Source organism: Suillus subaureus (genome assembly GCF_016647635.1).
Source record: "Suillus subaureus strain MN1 chromosome Unknown BJ212scaffold_37, whole genome shotgun sequence".
Taxonomy (NCBI): domain Eukaryota; kingdom Fungi; phylum Basidiomycota; class Agaricomycetes; order Boletales; family Suillaceae; genus Suillus; species Suillus subaureus.
In genome coordinates, this window is record NW_024538593.1 from 374728 (window position 1) to 396959 (window position 22232).

Below are 22232 nucleotides of genomic sequence, written 5' to 3' on the forward strand. Positions count from 1 at the left end.
AATGCGAACGAATGTAGGCAGTTACGAGAAGGTGAAGTGCACGTTTATCCGTGGGACGGAGTTGATGAAATAGCAACTCTAATTTCCGCCCCCTATGACTGGAAACAGGATATGCATTGCCACAGTGTGAGTTACGGGTAACTCAATAGGATGCAACATTACTTCGGCGGTGACCAGTGCAATGATGCGATACCTCCAGACAGTAACCTTTGGACCAGGAATATGTATGGGTCAAATCTTGTTTGACTGGTCGCTTGATACGACGTTCTGTACTTGTTCATACATTTCTCGCTTGCGAGAGGATTCGCGGAACTCTTCTTCACGCTGCCGCATTTTCTCTAGCCGACGAGCGTCATCACGAACGACACCTTGGAACATGTCCTATTAGGTGGAATGTCAGGTATGAGATGAGATAATAAGCGACAATAGTGATCACCTCTCGCTCCCTTGACTGCTGGTAATGAACTGCCCATATAATGAAGGAGGAAAATGCGAGCGACGCAGCCAGTGTCGCTTTGGCTCTAGTTGACATCCGAGGTGATGGGAAAATGAGCGCAAGGTGCATAAACGCCCTCTGAATCAACATCAACAAACAAAAGTTTCAGTCAGGCTCGATACCGTTTACCATCAACATTCTCACTAGTACCGTTTCAGAGCGCCCGATGCTTTGGGAGTGATGAGCCAACTTGAAGTTAGTCGAGCCAACGTTTTATTCCGTTGATGATGTTTATTTTTACGCTCTTCCAGGATTTCGAGAACACGCTGAAAGATGTCGTCAATGCAAAACGACTGTCAGCTTCCAAGATGACGAAATTGACTGACATTACACTGAAGTCCGTGGAGGTGCGTGTCAAAACCATACTTGAAGGCTTGTTTACTCAGGTTTTTTGTATTGACAGCATGACACTAAGCTTGTTGCGATACTTTATCGCACTCACAAGTCACTGTCTAGTACTGCCAAGGTGTCAAGTCTCTATGCGTTTGATGCTCTGGCACGCGCTGCCCGAAATTATGCCACAAAGCGCGGTATCACTGGTGACATAAATTCAAGCACCGGAAACGCTGCCACCTTCCTACTCAAAGTTGAAGGTGTTTTGGATGGTCTGTTCCAGGACATGATTGCGCTTGATAATGCGGAAGCGAAGGTAAGCAACGAGTGGATCCTACTTCACGCACACAGGTCAGGCCTATATATGCGACATTCATGTCGTCGGTAACTTTGTATGGTACTCCAAGCAACGTGACTGCGTAGCCTGATGTTGCTGTAAATGTGCCCTCCACTGACCGGCTCATATCTTCGAGTACCGATACCGCCACTAACGCGTATTTTCACCACATTATTTTTGCTGTTCTCTCCCCCACGTCGGATGCAACGCAGTCTTACTTACTTCAATAACAGGAAAAGACGAAGAAAGTTCTGGATATATGGACCAAATCAAATACTTTTCCTTCGCCGGTTTTGACACGGCTGAGGGAGATGATGGACTCTCGAAAAGGTGCATATCACGAATCAAACATGTGTCCGCTAAGTATTTCTTCTGCTTGTGTAATAGCTATTTTTGCTGGCGTCTCTGCCTCAAATGAAATGAGAATTTACACTGAAATACGATTTGGCTGCTTTTTATGTTAGAATCCGTGAAAAACTCAATGCCTCCCATCGCACGAGTCGAAACTCAAGCAGTGCCGATAATTACCACCCCTCCATCGGCTACCCCATCCCAGGGTCCAACACCTCCTCTTCCAGAATCGGTGCAGTCCACACTTCTGGCCCTGCTTGGACAAGCTGCGCAAGCCGCTGGACAGCCACGCATGTAAGTGCCTACTTATTAAAGTCGCGAATTGGAGCTCTTCTGAACCTCTCGATGCAGCCAAACACCACCAAACACTGTGTCTGTCCCACCCCTCGCTGGGCACCTAGCGTTGTTGCAACAGTTGGCTTTGACGGCAAACGTCCCAAATGGTGGTCCTCCATCGCAATCTGCAATTCAGCTCCCATTGCAAAATACACAACTCCTATCTGCGCCACAGCGTCCTCCTCTACCTCATCTAAACAACCAACCACAACCTTATTCTTCCTCACAGTCACATGCTCAGCATGATCCCGGTAGGGATTCTTGGCAGAATCGTTCAAGCCAATTCGATCCTGGAAGAGAGCGTGATGGATTCCATGATTCCAACTCACGCGGGGGATTCCAGCGTAGTTTTCGTGGTCGTGGTCGGGGTCGGGGTAGATGGGATGACCGTGACCACGATCGTTTCAAAGATAGGGATTGGAATTCTTCACGGCCAAGAAATAGCCGTTCTCAAAGCCCACGCAGATTCAATGGGCAGCGGCCACGACCGTATAGTCCGCCTCAGAGAACTGCAGCAAGCAGAGATGTAGTCCAAAGTCAAACTCCAGCAAAGCTCCCTGAAGCGGGAAAAGACGAGTTCGGACGAGATATTAGACCGTCTTCTACCACCCCTAGAGCTGCATCAGTCGAAGCTCAACCCCAGCCTCCGACGGTTCCATCTGTAGTCCCTGCCCGTACGGCGGCACCCGAAAATCGTGTACCTGTATCAGACCAGTTGCCCTCGGTAGCTGCCAGTACATCTACACAGAAAGTCGAACCTCGTAAACCGAGTTCGGCGTCCAGCGCTGCAGCAACCAGGACTTGATCATTTTGATATCACAACGTTTGATTTCACTGCGCCTTCATCGTGGGAAGCATTGGGAAAGATGTGGCTCAGTACTTACGGCGATACACCGTCTCAAGAGGAACTCATGCAGTTTGTAATGACGGGCGGTGTAGTCGCATTTACTGGTCAGACAAATGCTGTGCAAGCTGGTCAGTGGCAGGATCCAAGTTGGGATGCCCAGTCCACCGCAGGTTCTGGACGTGGGTGGCAAGGAGGAGGCAGAGGATTGATAGCTGGACACAGTGGCGATACCCTTGGGCACGGCAAATACCGAGACGGTGGACAAGGCTGGGATGAAGATGTTCAACACTCGGACGCCATAGTCCTGGGCGAAGCAGGCGGCCAGGATAGTGGTCACGGTGAAGAGCAAGCTTGCATGGATCTAGTGCAAATGGGAAGAGATGATTTACTCAATGTAGACCCAGACGAAAACGTGGGTTCGGGTCGGATGCAACGAGTAGGCGATAACTGGGTCTTTATGCAAGAGTCAGGACATGAAACTGAAGCTTAAAGCATGAAGATCGTGAACACGGTGTATATTATCTCTTGTAATTATCGCATACTCATACAACACGCATGCAGAATCCGATTTCTATGCCTACCGTACTATTACTTATCACTAGACAATGCACTCCATTTCCCGCTGCCTAGGTGCCAAGGATCGGCGTAACTGGCGCTACTAGACATGGTCATTAGATGAGGCAAGACCAATGTCAGTGAATCGATAGCGGCGTTCTACACTTGAAGAGCTGAATTCTACGTACGTGGTGTCGACAGGATGTAAATTGTGCCACATATGTCGACCGAAATAGCGTCTAATATCATATATGTTTCTATTGCTCCCGAACTCAAACAGTTCTGACCCTTGAAAGCTTCAAGTTGAGTCTTTCATGTTGTCTGCAGCCATCCGACCGACAACGCGTCTCTTGCGCTTTTGCCAAAACATTCGATGCTTCAAGTCGGCAGCAGCAACATCCTCAACCGTCAATGCAGCTGAGATTGCCCATTTTTCTCGGCTTTCCTCGCTATGGTGGGATGAGCAAGGGGAGTTTTCGCTGTTACATCAAATGAACCCTGTAAGGGTGCGCTACATCCGGGAAAAACTCCTTGAGGCCACGTGCGAAGACCAAGGAGAGGATGCAAGGAGAGAGTTGGAGTCGAAATGCGCGGTGCTGACTGGTATGGACGTGTTGGATGTAGGCTTGTGGAGGCGGTTTGCTCTCAGAGGTTCGTCATCAGTTTCATCGCTCAATATGACTTGTCGAATTGAACCATTCTGTGATCCAGAGTCTCGCTTAGGCTGGGGGCACGAACTCTTGGTATCGATGCAGTCTGAATCCAACATTGGGATAGCTTCGACACATGCTAGTGGTGATCCCCAGCTGTCTTCTTTGGGCCATTCTTTAGGCCATTCATTGGAATATCGTCATACTTCTATAGAGCAGCTTGTCAAAGAGCCCAAGCGGTTCGACGCCGTATGCTCGATGGAGGTTATTGAACACGTAGATAACCCGGTGGCGTTCCTTTCTGCTTGTGCCCAATTGGTGAAAGTAAGTCTCATTCCGGATATCCTAGTCAAATCCAGGCGTAACTTTTGCTTATCATAAGCCTGGAGGCCATCTTTTCCTTTCCACGATTGCGAGGACGCCACTCTCCTATTTCCTTACAATTTTGGCCGCCGAATATGTCCTCCGCAAGGTAGCCGTAGGGACCCACACGTACTCAAAGTTCATTAACCCTTCCGAACTTATATCGTTCTTCCAAACCTATCGGTCCTCGCCTTCCTCCTCCAGCAATCCAACAGATTCTGATCATATCGGCCCTGGTGCATCTCCCAGACCGTGGATAACACGTACGTATGCTCATGGTTTACCTACACGATCAGAAGCGGAAGTGCGAGGAATAATATATATTCCATGGAGCGGAGAATGGAAGTTAATGTCCCGTTCGTCTACCCCCTGGGGTGCCGTGGAATGCAACTATCTGTTTTGGGTGAGGAGACCCTTGGATTCGTAGGAGGAGATTCATAACTTAAATATGTGCTATTGCACATCCCCTCGCACACAACGCTGCAGAATAGCAGGTCACCAAAAGAAACGGGTATAGCAATTGAATATTTACTTACGATTAGGAGACGAAGAAAAGCGTGAATCTAAGACATCAACCTCTCCCCCCAGACAAGCCTTTGTCTGTGAGCTGTATAGGCACCTGCAATTGCCGCCCAAGCAATCCATCCAAATGTTATGAAAGTTACAGCAAACAATACACGCATTATGGCAGTCCACCACCTCGAAACTGGGGAGTGATTCGTGAAGATGATAACTCGCCAACGCTCATGCCACTCAGTGTTCAACCAATTGAGGTCTGTCACGAGACTCTTGGCCTATCCTTCCTGGTGAGTCAAACCTTCGATGGGAAGATGCTATAATCTCTTACTTTCTCTCGACCAGAATCGTATATACGTCGTATTTCAGCCACATGTGCTTGAATTTGTGGAAGTGTATGTGACAATTCTTCCAGGGAGACAAGAGAGTTGTGAAGTTCCTCGTGGATGCACGGTATATGTTCTTCGAGTGCATGCTTAGCATGCTGTGTATCTCTCTGCTCAGTGACTCAAGATATCGATTTCACAGTCTACTGTTGAAAATAAGGTAATTGCTGACCTTTAGTTCATCGAGAGATCCCTGCATTAAGCTGTCCATAGCTCGAAAATTGCTCAAGCCTTCTGTAAGCTTGATCTAAAAGCAAGTAGAAGTGTCAATACATTAAGCAGGACATTAGAGAGACTGACACTGAGTTCCTGCATCTGACTTTCGTACTGCAATATCCGCTTTGATGTACGCTTTACTGCTTCCTCTATGTTGTGACTGCAAGTATGCTGTGCATGATTCCTGGTGTTCATTAGCCACTCCCGACCATAAGGTTGCAAGTACATTATGTGGCCAGCTCACGAGAGGGTGCTGCTGCGTTTGCTTCTAGAGCGCTTCAAAGCCTCATCTGGCACTGGTATCAACGAGTCACTCGGCATATTAGAGGGCCAGTGAGGCTCCTCAAAGGTGAATGAAGATGAGAGAAAGGAACATGCCCCCGTCATCCGAATTCACGTGTCCGTGAGTCTGAGGCTCGCCGTCCTTGCTAAGCAACATGCTCCAACCACCAACGTCTAACCACCATCACAATATTTACGATGCGCATAACCAGAGACAACTTGCTTCACGCTACCAAATCCTTATGCATTGATTTCGCATCCAAGAAAGATCCAGACGCTCTCATGACGCATTTCTCTACGACACACCAGTGCTCAGCATATGAACATGGTTTACCTATTCTTGCTCCATTTCTGGGTCGTCACTTTGTCGGACGTGACGGAGTACGAGATTACTTCAAAACCGTAGCTTCGACTCTGAGTTTTGAAGGAATGGAGTTTTCAGAGTATATCGTCGATCCAGAAGTCCAGAAAGTTTCGGTGAAGGGCGAGCAAGATTCACTTGGTTGAGCTCAGAGCAGAGCTGGGACGAGATATTTACATATGTGCTTGACTTTGACGACTGATTGCAAGGTTACAGATTATCAGGTTTGGGCAGATACAGGCGCTGCATACCTTGCTAGCAATGGTCAAGTTGGACACGAGCTAGGATTGTAAGTAAGTGTCTTCGATTTGTGTAATCAGGTACTGAGCGCTGAGCGCTGATGCATCTGATGCTTCAATGCTTCACATGACACATCTAACACATGGGATCTAGCCAAGCGCCGTGCATGTGCAACGGACCGTGTACATCGGAATTTTGGCAAAATCTAGTTACACCTTTCTCTCCTTGCGCCACCTACCACATCTTCAAAATCAAGATATAGTTCAAGTTTCACCTAGTACTATCTGGTCACAAGTCTTATCGTGCCCTTCTAAGCTCTTGGTTTCCGTTTTTCACATTCCTAAAATATATTTTATTGCAGAGCTGCCAAGAAACCCTTTTAGAGGAAAGAGTCACATGCGATGATCCTTCGACGCGTGCTTGCTCTGTTGCCTTTGCTAGTCATCCTGCCATATGCATGCGGTGGATCCCTTGGCAGAGCGGCGAACGATGCTATACTTTTCGACACCTTCCTGTGATCGGAAGTTGTTCCACAGTAAGCCACAAGTTTGAGGTTATATTATTTTTACCGATCCAGCTTCGCCTAACGCAAAGACAATGAGGTCAAGCAAACAGTAGTTGGGCTGGGCCGAGCGTTAGCTGGATTCAGACGCTGGCGAGATTGCCGCCGGGTGGGCGGGAAAACAAACTCAACGGCGAACCGTTGAATGGCCTCTATTGTGATGAAACAGATGACGCAGCTGGGTATGTGTGTATGGGTAATCGAAATATAATTGGAATACGGTGCGGCTATTAATTCCCGGATGTATTCAAGTTAATACTGGGCGTGGAGGGGGCGAAATATATGAGAACGAGGATACTGTGTAGGATTGAGCGAGTGAGATGTATCGTGCAGGATGAAAACAACAAAAAAAACACCTTGGACGTGTGATACCGGCTCCTTTCGAGTGCACTTTCACACCGCACGGTGACCACTAGGCGCTGATACAGCCACTACCGAGGCGCACACGTGTAGCACAGAAGTGCTATTCATGATCGTTAAAAATAAGATCCAAGGTAAATCTGGTGTATGTCGCTTCCCATAACGTCATCACATATCCTGCAAGTCAAGGGTGATATTTTCCCTGGATCCTCTGTTCAAGAGGTCCCGTCGTTCACCTCGCCTTATCGCACCTATTGCGTTCGTCAGGGATTGCTTCCGCATGCACACTCATTCACTTTTGGTGTTCCAAATACGTGTTTCCGAGCGACTCGGATAACTTTCGCAATCATATGCAACATCGGATGCCTCTCAAGGACATACAGCGAATCTTGCAATTCTGGCATGCACGTACCTGACACCTCGAATGTCTTTCTGAATCCCCATGCCCATTATGCTCATCACCCTAACGACTTTCTACATCAATCGATTGGAAATTCCTTGGCAAGACAGAGATCCTGCGTCTGACCCATCTTTGGTCTTGGGGCCCTTGGAAGCAACGGGTTGGTGCCGCTAGTAACGATTTCGAGTCTTGTCATGTGCCCCCTCCTGCTAGCAGGGAGTTTAACTTTATCGCAAATCGTCTGACGGCATTCTGTGCAGCATCGAGCCGCCATCTTAGTTTTTGTTTTTCGCTCTGATACTAGCAACCTCTTCTTTTGTAGCAGGACGGGGTCTTCGGTGCATGTGCTATCGATGGTCACATCATGATACACTAACCCTCGAATGAGGTGTAGTATAAATGCCTACCGATGGATAATGCTCTGCGTCATCTTTACCTCACGTTGCTCATCATGTTATCCTCCGTGCTCTCGAGTCTTCTCAGCGTCTTCGCAGTCATCAGCGGCCTGTTGCCTATGCCTCCTGTAGACATGGCACCTTCAGCTCATTCAACACCTGCAACCCCTCGCTTCGTTATTTACAGCGACCAATGGGTCTCCGGCGAGACCGGTCCTCCTGCAGTCAGCAAGATCAAGGTATGTACTCATCGACGACTTCATTAGCACATATTTATTATTATTTTGTTATTTGGAATCAGGGGTACAACGTCTTGTAAGCCTTGGGACGAACATGAATGTTTCTCAGTCTAACTTTCTTCAGCGCCCTCTCGTTCTGGCTTGTCTCCGGCCCAGCTGATCAAGCTGAAGAGTGGGCATCGCTTGACGATGCCACACGATCATCTTACTTGACATCATACCACGATGCCGGAATTTCTCTTATTGTATCTGCTTTCGGGTCCACAGACGCGCCTACGAGTGAGGGATACGATCCTACTACCATCGCCAATGATCTTGCGGCCTTTGTGTTGAAATATAATCTCGACGGTGTCGATATTGACTACGAAGTGAGTTTCTCTTGACGTGCATCAGTCCATACCTGAATACTGGCTTTGCAACAGGACTTCAACGCCATGAATGCTGAGAATGGATCTGCAGAAACTTGGCTGACCACATTCACCAAAGCTCTTCGTGCGAAGCTTCCGCAAGGTATGTTTCCTGGTTCCATTATGATGACGAGGACGTACTGACATCATGCCACAGGTCAATACATTTTAACCCACGCACGTGAGTCTGCCTCAAAATCCAGTGATTAGACCTGACCAAGTTCTCGGCCTTCATCTAGCTGTTGCTCCATGGTATTTGGACCAATCGTGTTCATGCGACTCGCCCGGTTTAATCTCCCTGTTTATAGGTTCTCCACATCATACACTAGTGGTGCTTATTTGACGGTCAACAAGAATGTTGGATCGTTGATTGATTGGGTAAGTGAGAAAATCACTGTGATTTTTAGTGAGCTCATTTGCCTGTTTACAGTACAACGTTCAGGCAGGTGTTTTTTCACAAAGGGCAATTTCATGTCAATACCGATACAGTTTTCCTGATTTTATCATTACAGTTCTACAATCGTGAGCCGCGCAGTCCTGCCTCTTTCTTGGTCATTAACCGTTTATGCTAGAGGGCACGTCTGAGTACACAACATGTACTGGGCTCCTTACGAAATCGTCTTCGACGTGGCCGAAGACTTCACTCTTCCAGATTGCAGCAGCAGGAATTTCTTTAGATAAGTTAGTGATCGGCAAGCCAGCCACCAGTTCGGACGCAAGCAATGGCTATATGAGTACCACCTTACTCGCTCAATGTGTGGACACCGCCTATCAACAAGGATGGGGTGCGTCCAATATTCCACATGCTGTTTAGCAGAGGCTAATCATAGTTTCCAGATGCTGGCGTTATGGTGTGGGAGGTGAGCTAAGTTAACCTGTCAGACGAATGTCGCTAATATGTCGTGTGATAGTTTCCCGACGCTGCAGCGGCCTGGATCAAAGCCGTGCGGTCGCTCGCATTCCCAGAATAAACAGCGCCTGTGACTACCGACTCTCTCGCTGTCATTTATGTCCTAATGTACGTATAATTTTGAGCTCAATTTTCAGGACATATCCTCTGTATAATAAGTAGCTCAAAGTAGCAGCAGTCTATGTTTTGTTTCAGATGCGTAGAACACATACAGGCTCGAACTAGTGTACGAGTCGGGTATATAAGCGTGAGACAAGTCCAGCACAGTCCACTTCGTCGAAGGTCCGAACAAGTGAACCTCCCAATTTGGTGCACCGACAACTTATAATTAAAGAATAGACAAAGACGGGAATCATGTCAAAAGACATGGGAGAGGGAGAACCTTTGTGGACCATTGCTCCGTCAAGATTATACCGTCAAATCCAAGGTAAAACGTTTGTAAATTAGTGAGTCGACCGTTGTCAGTGAGTTCAAGCAAAAAGTTGAACAACGACTGACAACAGAATAAGTCACAGCGAGACGTGGTCCAGATGCAGTTGATATCTGTTTACATCAGAAAATCCTATGCAGATTATTTTGTAAAAACTGTGGGAACCAGGCGCACTGCGGGGGGAGAGCCTCGTTTCTCGTTGTCCTGATGTGATAAGTTTTGGGAAATGCAGCGTGCTGCCAAAGGCTTCGTGAATTTTGGAAAACAAAAGAACACGGGAGACCAGCCTTTCGGGTATCGACCTGCCCGACTTGGAACTCGCGTGTCCGTAATAGTGTCTTTGTTATGTAAGCAGTATATGCTCCAACCGAAAATCATCACTCGCATTCGATGCCATAACCCGAGACAACTTGCTTCACGCTGCCAAATCCTTATGCAGCATCTATTTCGCATCCAAAGGGGATCCAGGCGCTCTCATGACACATTAATATTTCTCTACAAACACACCAGTGTTTAGCATATGAACATGAACATGGTTTACCCATTCTTCCCATTTCTGGATCGTCACTTCATCGGACATCTCAAAATATTGTTACCTCAGGTTTGAGCTTTGAGCGGATCCAATGGAGTTTTCAGAATACGTCGTCCAGAAATATCAGTGGAAGGTATCAAACTTTACCTGCTTGAGTACAGAGCGGAGCTGGGACGAGATATACACATATGCTCTGAACTTCGGACGATGATTATTGCAGGGTTACGAGTTATCAAGTTGTGCAGACCATGCAAGCGCTGCATACATTGCCAACAGAGGCCAGTTTGGCATGAGTTAGGATCATTGCAGTAAGTGCCTTTGGTTTGTCTTATTAGGTGCTGATGTTTCAAAGCCTCACATGTCACCTCTGACGGTGCATGGGGTCTAGCTAAGCATATGTGCATATGCAACAGACTGTGTGCATCTAATTGGCTCGAAAACCTAGTCTACACCTTTTCGCCTTGTGTCTCCTACCCCTTTTTTCAGAACTGAGATACAGCTCAAGTTGCCGGCTAGTACCATCTAGTGCAAAGTCTCATTATGCCCTTCTAAGCTCTCACACACTCTCCCCCACTTTCACATTTCTAAAACCTGGCTTTGTTGCAGAACTGCTGAGAATCCCTTTTAGAGGGCAGAGTCACACGCAACAATCCTCCGTCGAATGCGTGTCTCGCTGCTGGCATTTGTCGTTTTGCACACTAATATTCTGCCAATGCATGTAGGGGATCTCTCGGCAAAGCGACGAACGATGTCATCTGTAACTTCATAGGTCGCGCTCAAGTTTTCCCGCTGAACGTTACAGTCCCTCGCCAAGAGGTTCTAGGGACTCCCGCCGTTTACCCCGATTTCCTAAGCTTATCTCACCTATTGCATTCGCCACGGATTGCTTCCGCACACAAACTCATTCAATTTTGGCATTCCAAATCCGTGCTTCTGAGGAATTATCTCTCTTGCTCAATCATATGCAACCTCGAATGCCTCTCGAGCACATGCGGCAGAAATTTCAATTCTCGCATGCACGTACCTAATAACCTCGCATGTTTTTCTGAATCCGCGTGCTCACCACTCTTGCGACTTGGCCGACTGTATTCCCAATACGGAGATCCCGCGTCTGACCCATCTTTAGTCTTGGGAACCTTGGGGGGCAAGGGGTTATGTTGCTGGTAATAATTTCGAGTCTTCATGTGCCGCCTCCCGCCAACAGAGGTCTAACTTTATCGCCAAATCGTCTGGCGGTATTCCATGCAGCATCCAGCCACACCCTGGTTTTCGTTCTAATGCTGACACTCACTTCTTTTATTAGTGAGACGGGGTCTCTGGTGCATGTGCCATTGAAGGTCACATATGATACACTAACCCTGGGATGAGGTCTTGGTGAAAGGTATAAATGCCTACCAGTGGCTTGTATTATACCCCAGTCTCGCCATGGTGTCTTTCATGCTCTCGAGTCTTCTCAGTGTCTTCGCAGTCATCGGCGGCGTGTTGTCTGTGCCTCTTGAGGGTAGGGCACTTTCAGCTCGTGCAGCACCACCTGCAGCACCTCGCTTCGTTATTTACAGCGACGAGTGGGTCTCTGGTGAGACCGGTCCCCTGCAGTCAGCGAAGTCACGGTATGTATTCACCGGCTACTTCATTGGCACGTATTGATTGATTGTGGATCAGGGGTATAACGTCTTGTGAGCCTTTGGATAAACATGAGTATTTTACAGGTCTAACTTTCTTCAGTGCCCTCTCGTTCTGGCTCACCTCCGGCCCAGCTGATCAAGTCGATGAGTGGACATTGCTTGACAATGCCACGCGAGCATCTTACTTGACATCATACCACGATGCGGGATTTCTCTTATTGTAACTGCTTTCGGGTCCACAGATGCGCCTACGACTGAGGGGTATGATCCTACTACCGTCGCCAATGATCTTGCGGCCTTTGTATTGGAATATGATCTTGACGGTGTCGATATTGACTACGAAGTGGGTTTCTCTTGAGATGTATTAGTCCACGACTGAATACTGGCTTTGCAACAGGATTTCGATGCCATGAATGCTGAAAATGGATCTGCAGAAACTTGGTTGACCACTTTCACCCAAACCCTCCGTGAAACGCTTACGCAAGGTATGTTTGGTGGTTCCATTATGAGTGACGAGGACGTACTGACAGCGTACCGCAGGTCAATACATTTTAACCCACGCACGTGAGTCTGCCTCAAAATCCAGTCATTGGACCTAACTAATTTCTCGGCCTCCATCTAGCTGTTGCTCCATGGTATTTAGACTAATCGTATTTATGCGAGTCCTCTGAATTCATCTCCCTGTTTATAGGTTCTCTGCATCGTACACTAGCGGTGCTTATTTGACAGTCAACACCAATGTTGGATCCTTAATTGATTGGGTAAGTGAGGAAATCATCTGCGATTTTTTGTCAGCTCACTCGCCACCTTACAGTACAACGTTCAGGCAAGTATTTTTTGACAATGGGTAATTTCATGATGCCAATACAGATTTCCTGGTTTTATACAGTTCTACAATCGTGAGTCACGCGGTCCTTTCTCTTTGTCTATCATTGATTAGCTATTCTAGAGGGCACAACTGAGTACACAACGTGTACTGGCCTCCTTACGGAGTCATCCACGACGTTCCCAAACACTGCACTCTTCCAGATTGCAGCAGCAGGAGTTTCTTTAGATAAGTTGGTGATCGGCAAGCCAGCCACCACTGCGGATGCAACCAATGGCTATATGAACACCACCCTACTTGCCGAGTGTGTGGAAACTGCATATGAAGAAGGATGGGGTGCGTCCAATATCCCACGTATTGTTCAGCAGGGGCTAACCATAATTTCCAGATGCTGGCGTTATGGTGTGGGAGGTAAGCTAAGTTCACCTATCAGACGAATGCTTCTAATCCGCTGTGTGCTACCAAGTTCCCCGACGCTGCAGCCGCCTGGATTGAAGCTGTGCGATCGCTCGCATTCCCAGAATAAACAGCACCTGTGACTCTTTACTCTGTCGCTGTAATTTATCGCTCTGCTGTTCCAATAGAAATCCGATTCTGAACTCAGTTCTTCGACCCTGTGTGAACAACAGTCTAAGGTATATATTCCAGATGTGTAGAACACATGCAGCTCAAACTTCAAGTTAGTACGAGTTGGGAATAGGCAGTATGTAAATGAATGTCAGAGATCTAAAGACCAACGCAGTTTTCAAAGTCCGAATGAGAGACCCAATTTGGTGAACCCACGACTTGAACTGAAATTAATAAAAGAGTGACGTAGAAAATGAAGGGAATGTCAAAAGATGGAAGAGGGAGAACCTTTCTAGAACATCGTTTCCTTATTTTTCAACCGCAGAATCAAGGTAAAACGTCTGTAAATCAGTGAGTCGGTGAGATCAGGCAGAAAGTTGAACAGACTGACAATAGGTGAAACGTGATAATCACGATTGACTTGAGCGGCATTATAGGCACCGATGTCACCAACAAAGAATATGGTGTTGTCATGAATCTTGTATGCGATAGTTGTCTTTGCCGTATGGCCGTCGAGATTTACGTAGTGCACTTGAGACATGTCAATGATAAGTAGACTCGGACAACGAAAGCATTGAGATTGCCCACCCTGCAGTTCATTAGTTCTGGGATTGAATGTCCAAATAGCTGATTCAGTCCGCATTGTGCTGGCCCACAGGGACGGGTGGGGAATGCACAGGTGCTATGAATGATTTGTCATTAAACATTCAAATTGTGATAGCCCTGCAAGCTTACTTCTAACGACGTTGCCAAAGCCGACGGCTCTGTTGATGGAGCAAGATCAGTGTCTAGTAACCGGATTTTTTTTGGAAAATACCAACGTTGAGGAGCCAGTGGCGAGGGTGTGGTTGCTGGTCGTCCCAATATAATGAGGCCCAGGAAATGCGGCGTCCTGCCAAAAGCTTTGTGAATTTGAGAAATAAAAAAGAATGAGGAGGACCGTACGATGACCTGTATGTCGATAAGCCCCTTTCCAGATCGAGACGTGGTGAACGACACGTGCAGGTTCGCGCTTGAGGCACCAAAGTTTACGCCATTTCTAGTCACAACCCCAGCAGTGACATTTTTTTTTCAATGGGAGGAACACTCAAGTCGGCAGGCGTTCTTACATTCCTGAGACCCGGTTATGTAGATATCCTAGTGGCTTGCCATTGTGGCTCTTGACCAGGATCCGACCAGTAAATCTGAAGGAATTGAAACAAAATTTGAGTGATATTTTCAACGGACTCACGTCTTAGGCGGAGTGGACGATGGGGCCGGGCCCATCGCTCCTGCACCGACACATTAGTTAGTGCAAGTACTTGAGATATGGGTTTAGAAGTACCAGCTACTGTTGGCGTCCTTGCATAACCTGGCAGAGCGCGACCAAACTTGGGAGGTAAAATTGGCAGACCACGAGCTAGTCGCTGTGCATTCGTCAATGCTGCAACTGCACTAGAGACGGAGAGAAGCAGTGCAATGGCACAGCTCAGCACAAAAATCCGCATGACGGGAGGTCAAGACGATGCCAGCTGTTGTTGAGCGTACCTTTGATGTTTTAGCTGTCCATGTGCATGTCACACGGTCTGACTTCGCCAGTCAAAAAAGTGACAGTCGGACCTCAGGTACAAAAAAAATCGAGATCCCTCCGTCGATTGACAAGTCGACCTCTATCAATGTTTCAAGCCAGAGGCCACTCACACAGTAAGGCAGGGTAAGGCAGGGTAAGGCAGGGTAAGGCAGGACCGACGAGCGGCTGTGTTCGAGCTGTCTTAAGGTGACTTCATGACTCGGAACTGGACATGTCTGAGGGTGCTTCAGACCCCTCAGATTGCAGGTAAAATTCTCCAGCTTTGAGTAGATCGAATCAATCACGGTGGCATATGCCAAAAAGTGAGTGCATATCACGTTGGAATTGAGAACACCCGAAAGGGGGATAAACTTTTCCCTTAGCCTAGGCTGCGATGGTGCAATGTCGCGATAGTAATGTCACAAACTAGATTTGAAATTTGATGACTAACATTTGGCCAGAGAGCTATACTTCCCACGGCTACAATATCAAGGACTCCTCAATTCACTGATGTGACTGAGTGTCAAAATTACATTTGATGAGTGCTGGCAGTGCTAGTGATTCTGTGGAATTTCATGTTGCAGTCTCGACTCTCGAACCAACTTGATCAGGTTTTTGCAAATTGCTCAACCTACCAGCAATTGATTTGGGATGTTCGAGACCTTTGGAAGGTGGATAGCCGTTCCCTCTAATAGTTCGAAGATCTATAAGTTATCGGCCGCCAGCGCTCCAGCACGCTTCGCGAACATGATCGATATATCACGGTGATGTGGCTAGTTTCAAATGATCAGTAAATATTCCCCTGCAAAGTCAAATCAGAGTGACACACGCCACATGAGTTTGTGTCAATTGCACCGCAGATACTTGCTATGTGGCAGCATAGGAAAAATGAGGACTGGAGTACATGTTGGTGATTAGATCGATTAGATATCGCACCAGGTACTAAAATAGTATATATGTCTTAATGAGAAATATGGTAGTGATCAGTGATAGTGAGTAAAAGCACTAAGAACTTCAGTGGTACGATGTCCATGGTATCTGATCATGCTATGTTCGGATGATTGGTGCAGGCGAGGGTGACAGTAGATGAGACAACATTCACTGAACAGTGCACCCTGATGATTTCTCGGCTCCCCGTTTCTTGTGACGATCAGGGTCGTTGGGTATTGTGCCCGGAATGTGGCGTGATGAAGTGACCATATGATCATTGACAGTGGGGGTCATAGTATGGGCATAAAAGGGTTTCTTGTCAGGAACTGGCGGACCAAGTTGTGGAATGGTACCTGTATCAAGCTCAACTATCGAAAGGAAGGATTTACGACCAGGTTCTTGACGGCTAGATTGGCTATCAGCCGTCTCCATGCTGCCGGCATTGGGGGCAGTACTATTACTTGACAATGAATGAGGTCGTTCTTCGGAGATCATATTTGACGGGAGCTTAGGGAGTTTTCGCTTGGGAGCGACATCATCGTGAGACAGAGGCTGAGAAATCGGTGATGCCGATGCGGAAGGGGGAGACCTATTCTCTATTGCTAGGGAAGAACGAGAACGTTTGAAAGGATTCACAAACTTGTAAGCGTTGAGAGGAGTGGGTGATGGCGATTGTGATGACGGCGTGACGTCCGAGCTTGGTCGTGGAGAAGGTGTAGCGAAGGAGACTTCAGAAGGAATAGTCGTCGATGGAGGATGCAACCCATTCGACCCATCGAGCGGGATACCAACAGGGCTTCCTTGTTCGGCGTATTGTGCGTAAAGCAACAGTTGAGAGCGGAAGTCACATGTGGGAGGAGCTTCAGGAGCACATTTTGAGTGAGTGATGAGATTACACTTGTCGCAAATGACGGCACTCCTTTTAACACTTCCCATACACACCCTGCAGACCATGGCTACAAACACGATCAGCGGGGCTCACGAGCCGCAAATTCCGGACTCACGTTTCCCGAAGGTGGTCTTGATAAAGGAGTGATCCCTGGGGGTGAACGGGGTGTCCTCCAGAAGCGGGATTGGCGGAGACGGTCCACTGGATAATCTGCGCCTTGGAGACTTTGATGTCTCCTCTTGAACTGAGGCTACCGAGAAGGGCGACTCGATTCTGTTTATATCCATAGATGCAACATATGCAACGTCAGTCTTTTTGAGATCAGTGCTAACACGCCGGAGAAAAGGTATGCTATCCTGGGGACGAAGCTTCTATATGAAATCGATTGGTGACACCTTGCATGCTATCCGGAAACGCACGAACCTTGAGGGCATCCCAATTTTTCTTCAACCAAGGGTGCTCGCACAATAGCTCGGCATCGGGTCGCATCGAGGGTTCCTTCTGGAAGCATTGCTGAAGGAAGTCTTTCAATGGTTCGGAGCATTCTTCAGGGATTGGCATCTCGTCCTCGACAATGCGGAACATGACTGTATTTACATCAGTCATGCATCCGAAGTAATGATCGCGATCATACCTGTCATTGTGTTGGTGATATCTCCAAATGGCGGACGTCCAGTAAGAAGTTCAACGACCGTACATCCCAACGACCAGATGTCAGCCTTCGTTGAAGCCCCTTTGAGCTCGATGACTTCTGGAGCCATCCAGTTCGGAGTACCAGCGATGTCCTTCTCTCGTTCTATAGCCTTCAGGTTCAGGGAAACGCCGAAATCCGAGAGCTTGATATTCCCCGTCTTCGTAGTAAGGATGTTGGCGGCTTTCAGATCACAGTGGACAACATCACAACGATGCAAGTAATGTAAACCCTCGAGAATCTTGACAACGTAGCTCGCCACAAGATGCTCGTTCAGCTTGCCGAAAGCTTTCAGCATCTGGCCCAACGACCCGCTTTCAGCATACCTACATCGAACTTATCACAGAAACATCCGACAAGATAATGGGCTGTACTCACTCAAGAACGATGTTGAGGTATTGGTCATCTCGAGCCATCCCTTCATACTTCACAATGCTTGGATGGGATAGTCTTTTCATCAAGTCCACCTCCTTCATGAGCTGGGCAACTTCGTCCTCTTTCAGACCTTCTAATCGGATTCGTTTAACTGCCACCATTTGCCCAGTTGTCAGATTCAGGGCCCGATACACCGTGCCGAACTGTCCGCGGCCGATGCAATTCCCGAGTTGCTTATAAAGGTAAAGTCAGAAACCTGCGCGCTAGCTTGCATAAATAGGAGAACTCACGAAATGAATTGCAGGCTTCCCTTCTTCCTCGACTATTACAGTCTGCCGTACAGCGCTTCCATCACCGGAGTCCCTTGGCAGCAAGTCGCTCGTACTTGCGTTCGCAGAGGCCACCCCCAGATTGACCATACTTTCATATCGAGACCTCCGCGGTCTGCCCAACTCATCATGCGAAGTCGGACGACTGCATCTTCGAGCTCGATGATCTTCAACATCACTCTGGAAACGACCACGCACACGGGGAGCATCCTGGTTATTTGTGACACCGCCCTTGGCAGTAGAATCGGGAGATGGTGTAGAACGAGCAGCATATTCCCCTGACACGGCACGTGGGAAGGGGACAGTATGAGCATCGTCATCTTTTGCAGTCCCAGGATCGTCGGTGTTATTACGAGGATAGTAGACCCCATTTCTGCGAGCACCATTCCGTGTACTCTGACGACGCAGAATAACTTTGGAGCCTGGTGAATTCTCTGAGCTGGCATCCAAACGGAGCACTGAATTCTTCGGCATCAGGACATCCGCGCCATGGGTTGACCGATGAGATGGCCTTCGGACTGTGGGCTCTGTGCTGTCGTTGTGACGTGATGTCCCAACAATGGAAAGTTTTCTGGTCGGGGATACAGACAGAGGACTGGAACCAAGAGGCGTATCTACATGGTTTGACGATGTTGCAGTCGGGACTGTTCGAGATGGACTTGAAGTTTGCGCTTTGAAAGCGTCCAGAAAATCGTCGGGCCATTTGCCTTTACCGAGCCGCACACGAACCTGCGCTTCCGTTTCCCGCTCTCGCGAGGGTTCCCTAGGCTGTAGACCCTCCCCCTGGTGGTGATTGGAACTCGACCCACATGCACTGTTCTCCTCTTCCTCTGCGAGGCTAACCAGATCAAGTATACCTGGCTCGCTCGGGCGTCGCTCCCTCGACCGAGGTGTAGGCTCTCCACCACCCCGTCTCCTGCTCATCTCTTCTGCCATGGATGCTGCCACCGAGCTAGCCTCGGTTCGAGTGAACGAGGGCGCCTCAGAACAAGAGGTCGCCTCAGTGGTGAAAGTCCTGATGGTACCAAACTTGTTTTGGTTGCTGCTGCTCGCCCGTCTGATGTCAAAGATGCTGGAGAGGGCGGTATTATCAGTGAGATTGCTGGATGTTCTTGACTGTCGTGGGGGATAGTCTGCATCATAGCCCGACGGACTGGACACCTGTGAGGTCGATACTTGAGGGAAGGGAATATCGAGTGGCTGAAGGCTGGAGAGAGGGCTAATACAACTTTCATCTGGAAGTCCAGTTCGAGAGTGCCCACGAAAGGGAGATCTAGGGGTTGGAGATGGACGCGTGATAGGGGGAACCTTGTCAATTTCATGATCACTGTTGCTGGCTGGTGCCGTGCTTCTATCTATGATGGGGACTCTCTTAGCTGTGCCATCAGATGTTCCCGATTGCGGACTATCAGGTCGTACTGGGGGAGGCGATCGTTCATGTGGACTCTGCATTCTGTGAGTCAGACCGGAAAGAGAAGTTGGAGATACTGATCGTGGCAACAGATCTAGTGTGGGAGAAGCAGCGCAAGAAATCGCCGGAGAGTGAGGGTCGTTGCTTGAAGCTATGATGGCACCTTTCCTGCCTTGACCCGTGATGACCTTAGCACGACCGACTCCAGGGTCTTCAAAAAGCTTGATCAACGAAATGATGGTACATGCAACACGGCAAAGGGTTTCTGGAGTCGCCTGGATGAGGTCATCACGATAGAAGATGTCGCCGGAAGGGACGCCGTGTTGCGAACACGCAGCAATGAACCTGGTGATGTTATTGGTGTGCTTAAACCCGTCTTCACGGTGGTCGATGCGAGTTATGGTCCCAGAACAATGCTTATTCATCAACCTGAAAAGATGTAGCATTAAACAGCACACCAGCGGAGTAACTGTCAAGACCTACTGACAAAGTACAACGCCATCTCGAAGGGCCTCGCAGAAGAGCTTCCTTTCTCTTTCCTCCCCAGCAGAGCTAAGTACAGTGGAACCAACACCGCCCACAGCAATCTGGCTAGAACTAGCGCTGGCACCGCCACTCTTCCCCCAAACGCGTTCAAGCCTAATTAAGGGCTGCAAGCGCACCTCTACTTCTGCCCACTCCTTCTGTGCATCACTGCGTGCAAGATGCGCTGGTGCTTTCCGTAATTCCTTGCACAGAAGCGAAGTTGCGGCACGTATGACCTCACGCTGCTCTGGAGTGGAAGGAGAGATAAGGGAAGCAGTTGAGATATTAAAGCGATTCTGGGCGCATGCAGGCGTGCGCTGAGAAGGTGATGTAGCACGTGGGCGCACGGTGGACTGAGGGGAATATGCTCGAGGCACAGGGGAGGCGGTGGGTCGCCGATACACGTCAATGGAGCCTCTCCGAGAGGTTTCGTCAGATGCCTTTCGCGGCACTTCCGCAGATGGTCTTCGGGAGGTATCAAAAGACGGTCTCTGTGGAGTACCGATAGAACCTCTCCGTGGCGCATCAACTGAGGGTCTCCTTGGTGCATCCACAGAAGGCGTGCGGGCTGGAGTTGATGCCGTCGGTGGACCGGAGGAGTTCAAGGGAAGATGGGATGCAGATACAGAAGTAAACCCCTGATACGATGCGGGAGCCACGACTTGTTTCAGAGGTGTCCTTGCGCGTGCAGGACTCACAGCGCGGCTGGGAGTGGGAGAGGAAGGTGGATTGTTGTGAAGAGGTAGGTGAGTTGCACTTGCAGCTATGGGCGTTCTGGACAGGGAGCCCGACGACAGAGGTGTCGGGGTGTCCGGCGGACTTGACGAATCACGGCTCCGCCTAGGTGCGTCAATCGACAAACGTCCCCTTGGTGTGGAGAGTACTGGAGTTGGACGAGATCTACTTGCCCGAGAGGAGGCTGAACCAGAACGGTCAGGCGTTGCAGCGCCACTGCGGTGGTCACGCCGCGGTGCTAATGGCTGAGGACCACTAATTTCCTTGGACTTAATGGGGTGAACACTGGCGCGCCGCATACGATCGCGTGCAGGTGTGATAGGGCCTGTATTTGTTAATGGCGCCATCGCTGCAGGCTGCGACGGACCCGACGGCAAATTTTGGGACGAGAGATGGAGAACAGGGGAAGACACGGATGCCTGCCGCAGGGATGGGGTAACAAAACTCGTGAATCCGGCCTGGCGTGACTTGGTGACTACATCCGCATTATTGCCAGTAGTCGCTCCAATCGCGTTGGTGTGACTTGTGTCGAGGGGGATCGATGTCGATGTCGACATTCGTGCAGTTCTGCGCAGTCCCACCCTGGATTCCAATCGCCTCAGCATGCCAGACATGATCTTATCCTTCTTCTGCCCTTTCACAGAAACGTGGTCTTCAAGCTCTTTCTCCTTGCCTTTACCCTTGACGGAGACAGTTGCGAAGTCATCAACGGGTGGCAAGACTTTTGCTCTAGAACGTGTTGCGGTCTTCAAACTTTGCTCCAATGACGATCGGAGTCGCTTGAAAGTCATGGGCGTTGTCTCGGGCATCTCTTGAGTGGAATATGATGACGATGAGGAGAGCTCTGGAGTGCGGGGCAACGCTTTCGGTGGCGAGTCGCACCTCGGGCTACCAAGCTGGAGAGAGACCATATGGGAGGGGTTGGGTATCTGTGTCTTTGGAGCGCTCGAGAGGGTGATTGCTGCCATGTGTAAGCCGCATGTAATGCCGAGATCTCGAGGAAACTGTATGACTAACGTTGCACGACCGCGTACGCTTCGCTTCAAAGCGGGGCGTTGATGGGAGTGCAACGTGCACGATAGTAGCCAAGTGACCCTGCAATTCTAAAGTCAGTACTTGTTGCAAGTGGTGCGGACAGTATCGTGTAGCGTTACGAAAGTATGAATTCATATACTACTCCACTTCGCAAAGCGGCAAGGAGCCACGAGCAAGGGAAATATCAATTCGGAAGGCGAACCCACCAAGAACTTGATCTGACAGTATGTGACACACTGCA

At 48.8% G+C, this 22232-nt stretch overlaps 9 protein-coding genes across 9 annotated transcripts; 5 read left to right on the forward strand and 4 right to left on the reverse strand.

Annotated features, from left to right (window-relative positions):
* Window positions 1-231: 231 nt before the first annotated feature.
* On the reverse strand, window positions 232-532 carry BJ212DRAFT_1484957 (uncharacterized protein; the record flags this gene model as incomplete). Its single annotated transcript, XM_041340900.1, has 2 exons — window positions 232-381; window positions 437-532. The coding sequence occupies 2 exons, from the start codon at window positions 530-532 to the stop codon at window positions 232-234; spliced, it is 246 nt and encodes an 81-aa protein (XP_041188810.1).
* A 72-nt stretch (window positions 533-604) lies between these two features.
* BJ212DRAFT_1382796 (uncharacterized protein) lies at window positions 605-3498 on the forward strand. The gene is made up of 7 exons (XM_041336711.1): window positions 605-691; window positions 748-843; window positions 900-1145; window positions 1400-1496; window positions 1631-1811; window positions 1869-2623; window positions 2652-3498. The coding sequence occupies exons 1-7, from the start codon at window positions 677-679 to the stop codon at window positions 3188-3190; spliced, it is 1929 nt and encodes a 642-aa protein (XP_041188811.1). The 5' UTR covers window positions 605-676; the 3' UTR covers window positions 3191-3498.
* Window positions 3499-3569: 71 nt separating this feature from the next.
* On the forward strand, window positions 3570-4695 carry BJ212DRAFT_1449000 (S-adenosyl-L-methionine-dependent methyltransferase; the record flags this gene model as incomplete). Its single annotated transcript, XM_041338624.1, has 4 exons — window positions 3570-3906; window positions 3969-3998; window positions 4033-4229; window positions 4288-4695. 4 exons carry the CDS (start codon window positions 3570-3572, stop codon window positions 4693-4695), a joined length of 972 nt encoding a protein of 323 aa, XP_041188812.1.
* A 136-nt stretch (window positions 4696-4831) lies between these two features.
* BJ212DRAFT_1280537 (uncharacterized protein) lies at window positions 4832-5581 on the reverse strand (the record flags this gene model as incomplete). The annotated part of the gene is made up of 4 exons (XM_041331561.1): window positions 4832-5062; window positions 5116-5283; window positions 5343-5417; window positions 5471-5581. The coding sequence occupies 4 exons, from the start codon at window positions 5579-5581 to the stop codon at window positions 4832-4834; spliced, it is 585 nt and encodes a 194-aa protein (XP_041188813.1).
* Window positions 5582-5866: 285 nt separating this feature from the next.
* BJ212DRAFT_1449002 (uncharacterized protein) lies at window positions 5867-6322 on the forward strand (the record flags this gene model as incomplete). The annotated part of the gene is made up of 2 exons (XM_041338625.1): window positions 5867-6145; window positions 6182-6322. 2 exons carry the CDS (start codon window positions 5867-5869, stop codon window positions 6320-6322), a joined length of 420 nt encoding a protein of 139 aa, XP_041188814.1.
* A 1720-nt stretch (window positions 6323-8042) lies between these two features.
* BJ212DRAFT_1484960 (glycoside hydrolase family 18 protein) lies at window positions 8043-9603 on the forward strand (the record flags this gene model as incomplete). The annotated part of the gene is made up of 12 exons (XM_041340901.1): window positions 8043-8225; window positions 8288-8301; window positions 8350-8593; window positions 8648-8735; window positions 8790-8813; window positions 8872-8884; window positions 8941-9010; window positions 9063-9080; window positions 9145-9154; window positions 9205-9417; window positions 9470-9492; window positions 9544-9603. 12 exons carry the CDS (start codon window positions 8043-8045, stop codon window positions 9601-9603), a joined length of 960 nt encoding a protein of 319 aa, XP_041188815.1.
* A 2326-nt stretch (window positions 9604-11929) lies between these two features.
* Window positions 11930-13481, forward strand: BJ212DRAFT_1484961 (glycoside hydrolase superfamily; the record flags this gene model as incomplete). The annotated part of the gene is made up of 13 exons (XM_041340902.1): window positions 11930-12114; window positions 12167-12180; window positions 12230-12277; window positions 12372-12472; window positions 12527-12614; window positions 12670-12693; window positions 12752-12764; window positions 12821-12890; window positions 12944-12949; window positions 13019-13028; window positions 13079-13291; window positions 13344-13366; window positions 13422-13481. The coding sequence occupies 13 exons, from the start codon at window positions 11930-11932 to the stop codon at window positions 13479-13481; spliced, it is 855 nt and encodes a 284-aa protein (XP_041188816.1).
* A 93-nt stretch (window positions 13482-13574) lies between these two features.
* BJ212DRAFT_1382825 (uncharacterized protein) lies at window positions 13575-15355 on the reverse strand. Its single transcript, XM_041336712.1, has 9 exons — window positions 15246-15355; window positions 14804-15225; window positions 14632-14706; window positions 14468-14561; window positions 14344-14414; window positions 14258-14286; window positions 14111-14149; window positions 13914-14053; window positions 13575-13863 (listed from the first exon to the last, which is right to left on the reverse strand). Exons 2-9 carry the CDS (start codon window positions 15007-15009, stop codon window positions 13831-13833), a joined length of 687 nt encoding a protein of 228 aa, XP_041188817.1. The 5' UTR covers window positions 15010-15225; window positions 15246-15355; the 3' UTR covers window positions 13575-13830.
* An 814-nt stretch (window positions 15356-16169) lies between these two features.
* Window positions 16170-21867, reverse strand: BJ212DRAFT_1280589 (uncharacterized protein; the record flags this gene model as incomplete). Its single annotated transcript, XM_041331566.1, has 8 exons — window positions 16170-16957; window positions 17006-17261; window positions 17314-17477; window positions 17525-17907; window positions 17960-18189; window positions 18247-19460; window positions 19515-20125; window positions 20180-21867. The coding sequence occupies 8 exons, from the start codon at window positions 21865-21867 to the stop codon at window positions 16170-16172; spliced, it is 5334 nt and encodes a 1777-aa protein (XP_041188818.1).
* Between the last annotated feature and the right edge of the window lie 365 nt (window positions 21868-22232).

What these genes read in the sequence shown, in the direction of transcription:
- BJ212DRAFT_1382796 (XM_041336711.1), top strand. An exon ending in TTACACTGAAGTCCGTGGAG is followed by an intron (nt 844 to 899) that starts GTGCGTGTCAAA and finishes TTGTATTGACAG; the next exon opens with CATGACACTAAGCTTGTTGC. An exon ending in GCCGCTGGACAGCCACGCAT is followed by an intron (nt 1,812 to 1,868) that starts GTAAGTGCCTAC and finishes CTCTCGATGCAG; the next exon opens with CCAAACACCACCAAACACTG.
- BJ212DRAFT_1382825 (XM_041336712.1), bottom strand. Translation starts at nt 15,009, where the DNA reads ATGCGGATTTTTGTGCTGAGCTGTGCCATTGCACTGCTTCTCTCCGTC. An exon ending in CATAACCGGGTCTCAGGAAT is followed by an intron (nt 14,562 to 14,631) that starts GTAAGAACGCCT and finishes GGTTGTGACTAG; the next exon opens with AAATGGCGTAAACTTTGGTG. An exon ending in CTTTGGCAACGTCGTTAGAA is followed by an intron (nt 14,150 to 14,257) that starts GTAAGCTTGCAG and finishes GGACTGAATCAG; the next exon opens with CTATTTGGACATTCAATCCC.